The following is a 6,151-nucleotide window of genomic DNA, read 5'->3' on the forward strand; positions in this document are numbered from 1 at the left end:
CCGGCAGGGAGCGTCGGCGCGGCGCCCATGCCGGCCTCGGGGCTTCCTGTGCGCTGGGCCGCGGGCGGGAGGAGCAGCGCGTCGACGAAGAACATGGAGGGTCTGAGGGGACGCTTGTGGGATTCTCACAGTACGGAGTAGTGGAGCTCTGTTCCAATCCAGGTCGGTCGCACTCCAAATTCTGAACCCTTTACCCAAACGCGCCCCACTATCTCAGCTCAGACACCCACCCAAGGCAAACCACAGTATGCGGGAATCTGGTTATCTGAGGGAACTGACCCTCCTTTGGTCTCTGTTCCCTAAACTGCAAATTTGAGCCATAACTCTGGTCATCTCTTAGTTCAGAGTACTGCCCACCGAACACCTGGACACTAGTCCGTACTCCCCAACCGCGTCTGCTTTGTCACCGAAGGAACCCAGCAGTCTAAAGTACCCAACCACCTTAGCTAAACAGCAGGAGCAAAGAAGCCTGTTGAGGTAATAATAATAGTAACAGCAACAACAAGAATAAGTTTAGCCTAGAAAAAGCTTGTGAAAGTTGCTCAGTCGTGTCCAACTCTTTGTGACCCCATGGACTGTGGCCCGTCAGGCTTCTCCGTCCATGGGATTCTCCAGGCAAGAATACTGGAGTGGGTAGGCATTCCCTTCTCCAAGGGATCTTCCCCACCCAGGAATCAAACCTGGGTCTCCCGCCATTGCAGGCAGATTCTTTACCGTGTGAAACTTAGTAATTTGCTGGTCTGGGCCGGACCTGACAGCAAAAGGTTCCAGAGCAGGATCAACTCTGAGAAACCCATGCCACTTAACTAGCCTAGATGCTTTTCTAATACTTGCCTTATTCAGAAGACATAGCAAAAAGGAGGTAAGACTTCATTCCAAATACAAGTTTTGATTTTTACACTAAACCAGAGAGAAGGCATAATCTAGGTAAAAACCTAGCTTTATCTTTTTGTGTTTGGTTGGTTATTCAACTGCTACTCACGGTTTACTGATGTTGCTAGTATGTGCACAGCAAGGTAGTCATCTCTGCTGTGACTTCCACTGGGGCTAAGAAGCAGCCCATGCCCTCACTATTTAAAAGTTAGCAGGTGTTAGTCACATGTAGGTAGTTTTCTTTCGTACTGCATGTTTCTTCCTATAACTCAGTCTTCTATTTAGAAGCTTGGGCTGTTGTCATAACCTGATTATAAACACAAACAGAAAGTAGCATCAGTGTCCAGTGTTACTGGTGATCTGCTAGTGATTTTTAGTTTAGAATCTTAGTGATGGATCGAATCCAGCTCCAAACAGTCTTTTTTAGGTGACTGTTCTTGTCTTCTAACGGAGAAGGCAATGGCAACCCACTCCAGTACTCTTGCCTAGAAAATCCCATGGATGGAGGAGCCTGGTAGGCTGCAGTCCATGGGGTCGCTAAGAGTCAGACACGACTGGGCGACTTCACTTTCAAGCATTGGAGGAGGAAATGGCAACCCACTCCAGTGTTCTTGCCTGGAGAATCCCAGGGACTGTGGGGCCTGGTGGGCTGCCGTCTATGGGGTCACACAGAGTCGGACACGACTGAAGCGACTTAGCAGCGGCAGCAGCAGCTTGTCTTCTAATAAAATCATTCTCCCCTGTCCCCCTTTTCATCCTGAGCTCATAGCTAATCCTTGTGGTACATGGAGAGGGCTGGCAGCACAGAAACTGTTGGAGACTAGCTGGGTGTTCATGCTAAGTCACTTCAGTCATGTCTGATTTTGTGACCCCATGGACTGTAGTGCACCAGGCTCCTCTATCTATGGGATTCTCTAGTCAAGAATACTGGAGTGGGTTGCCATGCCCTCCTCCAGAGGATCTTCTGCATCTGGGGATCAAACGCACGTCTCTTATGTCTCCTGCATTGGCAGTCATGTTCTTTACCCCTACCACCACCTAGGAAGCCCAGCTGGGTGTTCAGGGATAAGGTATATAATGACATGTAAAAGTAGGAGAACTATTAAGGCAAATAGAAATAAACAGCTCACTGAAGTTGAATTGCCACAGAAACCATGCAGTACATTTTTCAAGCAAGTCTCTATGGTAAGGGTAGATTTTTCTTCTCAAACATAGACATCACTCTTGCTGATTTGGTAATAAGAATTCCAGTATAGCTTCTTCCAAATTGAGATAGTGTTAATAATTGTCCCCAAAGTATGGTTCTATAATGGATGATCGATCTTTTTTTAAACAATTTATTGAGGTTATAATTGATATACAATAAATGGCACATATTTGAAGTGTACAATTTGATGGATTTGGACATATGCATGCATCCACTCAACCATCACCAAAATCAAAATAATAATCATATCCATCAGCCCCAAAAGTTTCTTTGGTTCCCTTTTTTAAATCTGTTCTTCCACTCATCCTTCCCTGCTTTGTCCATCATCCTCTGCTTTGTCACTATAGTTTGCACTTTCTGGATTATTATGTACAGCTGACCCTTAAACAGCGTGAGGGTTAGAGGTGCCATTTCTCTGCACAGTCAAACATTGTATAACTTAGAGTTGGCCCTCGGTATCCATAGTTCCACATCCTCAGATTCAACCAATCTCAGATCATGTAGTACTATAGCATTTATTATTTAGAAAAATGCATGTAAGTGAACCCAGGCAGTTCAAATCCACGTTTTTCCAGCGATAATGCTATATGGAATCATACAATATGTTCCCCTTGTATATTGTCTGGTTTCTTTCAGTCAGCATGATTTTGAGATCACCCATGTTGTTTTATCAATGCTTCATTTTTATAGGTAAATAATATTTGATTTGTGGAAACCATTCAACTGTTGGTAGATATTTGGATTTTTGTCTAGTCTGGGGCTATTACAAATAAAACTGTCAGAGTTACCTACTAGTCTAGTGGTTAAGAATCAGTGCTTTCACTGTTGTGGCCAGGGCTCAGACGCTGATTGGGGAACTAAGATCCCGATGCGGTGTGGCCAAAGTTAAAAAAAAAAAGAAAAAAAGAGAAGACTAGCACTTCAGTCAGTTCAGTTCAGTCACTCACTTGTGTCTGACTCTTTGTGACCCCATGGACTGCAGCATGCCAGGCTTCCCTATCCATCACCAACTCCCAGAGCTTGCTCAAACTCATATTCATCGAGTTGGTGATGAACATCCAACCATCTCATCCTCTGTCGTCCCTTTCTCCTCCTGTCTTCAATCTTTCCCAGGATCAGGGTCTTTTCAAATGAGTCAGTTCTACACATCAGGTGGCCAAAGTATTGGGAGTTTCAGCTTCAGCATCAGTCCTTCCAATGAATATTCAGGACTGATTTCCTTTAGGATGGCCTGGTTAGACCTCCTTGCAGTCCAAGGGACTCTCAGGAGTCTTCTCCAACACCACAGTTCAAAAGCATCAATTCTTTGGCACCCAGCTTTCTTGATAGTCCAACTGTCACATCCATACGTGACTACTGGAAAAACCATAACTATGACTATATGGACCTTTGTTGGCAAAGTAATGTCTCTGCTTTTTAATATGCACTCTAGGTTTGTCATAGCTTTTCTTCGAAGAAGTGTCTTTTAATTATATGGCTGCAGTCACCATCTGCAGTGATTTTGGAGCCCAAAGAAACAAAGTCTGAAAAAAAAAAAAAGAAACAAAGTCTGACACTGTTTCCACATTTTCCTCATCTATTTGCCATGAAATGATAGGACCGGATGGCAGGATCTTAGTTTTATGAATGGTGAGTTTTAAAGCAGCTTTTCCACTTTGCTCTTTTACCTTCATCAAGAGGCTCTTTAGTTCCTCTTTGCTTTCTGCCATTAGAGTGGTATTATCTGCATATCTGAGGTTGTTGGTATTTCTCCCGGCAATCTTGATTCCAGCTTGTGCTTCATCCAGCCCAGCATTTTGCATGATGTACTCTGCATATAAGTTAAATAAGCAGGGTGACAATATACAGCCTTGACGTACTCCTTTCCCAATTTGAAACCAGTCTGTTGTTCCATGTCCAGTTCTAACTGTTGCTTCTTGACCTGCATACAGATTTCTCAGGAGGCAGGTAAGATCGTCTGGTATTCCCATCTCTTGAAGAATTTTCCACAGTTTGTTGAGATCTACACAGTCAAAGGCTTTGGCATAATCAATAAAGCAGAAATAGATGTTTTTCCGGTATTCTCTTGCTTTTTCAGTGATCCAGCAGATGTTGGCAATTTGATCTCTGGTTCCTCTGCCTTTTCTAAATCCAGCTTGAATATCTGGACGTTCACAGTTCACGTACTCTTGAAGCCTTGCTTGGAGAATTTTGAGCTTTACTTTGCTAGCGTGTGAGATGAGTGCAATTGTGCAGTAGTTTGAGTATTCTTTGTCATTGCCTTTCTTTGGGATTGGAATGAAAACTGACCTTTTCCTGTCCTGTGGCCACTTTTGAGTTTTCCAAATTTGCTGGCATGTTGAGTGCAGCACTTTCACAGCATCATCTTGTAGGATTTGAAACAGCTTAACTGGAATTCCATCACCTCCACTAGCTTTGTTCATAGCGATGGTTCCTAAGACCCACTTGACTTCGCATTCCAAGATGTTTTGCTCTGGGTGCGTGATCACACCATCGTGGTTATCTGGGTCATGAAGATCTTTTTGTGTATACTTCTGTGTGTTCTTGCCACCTCTTCTTAATATCTTCTGCTTCTGTTAGGTCCATACCATTTCTGTTCTTTATTGTGCCCATCTTTGCATGAAATGTTCCCTTGATATCTCTAATTTTCTTGAAGAGATCTCTAGTCTTTCCTATTCTATTCTTTTCCCCTATTTATTTGCATTGATCACTGGAAGGCTTTCTTATCTCTCCTTGTTATTCTTTGGAACTCTACATTCAAATGGGTATGTCTTTTCTTTTCTCTTTTGCCTTTTGCTTTTCTTCTTTTCTCAGCTATTTGTAACACCCTCAGACACCCATTTTGCCTTTTTGTATTTCTTTTTCTTGGGGATGGTCTTGATCACTGCCTCCTATACAATGTCACAAACTTCCATCCATAGTTCTTCAGGCACACTGTCTATCAGATCTAATCCCTTTAATCTGTTTGTCACTTCCACTGTATAATCATAAGGGATTTGATTTAGGTCATAGCTGAATGGTCTAGTGGTTTTCCCTACTTTCTTCAATTTAAGTCTGAACTTGGTTCAGAGTTCATGATCTGAGCCAGAGTCGGCTCCTGGTCTTCTTTTTGCTGACTGTATAGAGCTTCTCCATCTTTGGCTGCAAAAGAATATAATCAATCTGATTTCAGTGTTGACCATCTGGTGATGTCCATGTGTAGAGTCATCTCTTGTGTTATTGGAAGAGAGCATTTGCTATGACCAGTGCATTCTCTTGGCAAAACTCTATTAGCCTTTGCCCTGCTTCATTTTGTACTCCAAGGAAAATTGGCCTGTTACTCCAGGTTTCTCTTTACTTGCCATTTTTGCATCCCAGTCCCCTGTGATGAAAAGGATATCTTTTTGGGGTGTTAGTTCTAGGTCTTGTAGGTCTTCATGGAACCGTTGAACTTCATCTTCTTCAGCATTACTGGTTGGGGCATAGACTTGGATTACTGTGATATTGAATGGCTTGCCTTGGAAACGAACAGAGATCACTCTGTCGTTTTTGAGATTGTACCCAAGTACTGCATTTCAGACTCCTTTGTTGATTATGAGGCCTACTCCATTTCTTCTAAGGGATTCTTGTTCACAGTAGTAGATGCAATGGTCATCTGAATTAAATTTCCCCATTCCTGTCCATTTTAGTTCCCTGATTCCCAAAATGTTGATATTCACTCTTGCCATCTCCTGTTTGACCACTTCTAAATTACTTTGATTCATGGACCTGACATTCCAGGTTCCTATGCAATACTGTTCTTTACAGCATTGGACTTTACTTCCATTACCATTTGAAAAAAAAGAGAGAGAGAGAGACTAGAACTTACAAAAATAAAATTTAAAGGATTAAAAAAAAAAAAGCTGCTTAAGTATTTGTATAAAAGTACTTTAAATGACACATCTTTCCTGTTCTCTTAAGTAAATACCTAAAACTACCTCACAATTGCATCATCTCACACACTAGTAAAGTAATGCTCAAAATTCTCCAATTCTCCAAGGCTTCAGCAATACATGAACCGTGAACTTCCAGATGTTCAAGCTGGTTTTAGAA

The 6,151-nt window shown here is 42.4% G+C and overlaps 1 protein-coding gene across 1 annotated transcript in view; it reads right to left on the minus strand.

Moving 5' to 3' along the window:
- TOMM20L (translocase of outer mitochondrial membrane 20 homolog (yeast)-like) overlaps positions 1 to 95 on the minus strand; it is a 12,597-nt gene extending 12,502 nt beyond the window's left edge. The window contains exon 1 of the mRNA XM_010847769.1: positions 6 to 95. Within this exon, the coding sequence (XP_010846071.1) occupies positions 6 to 95 (90 nt within the window). The remainder of the gene's footprint in view (positions 1 to 5) is intronic.
- Positions 96 to 6,151: the final 6,056 nt, after the last annotated feature.

This window comes from Bison bison, unplaced genomic scaffold (genome assembly GCF_000754665.1).
Source record: "Bison bison bison isolate TAMUID 2011002044 unplaced genomic scaffold, Bison_UMD1.0 scf7180017864254, whole genome shotgun sequence".
NCBI classification, from domain to species: domain Eukaryota; kingdom Metazoa; phylum Chordata; class Mammalia; order Artiodactyla; family Bovidae; genus Bison; species Bison bison.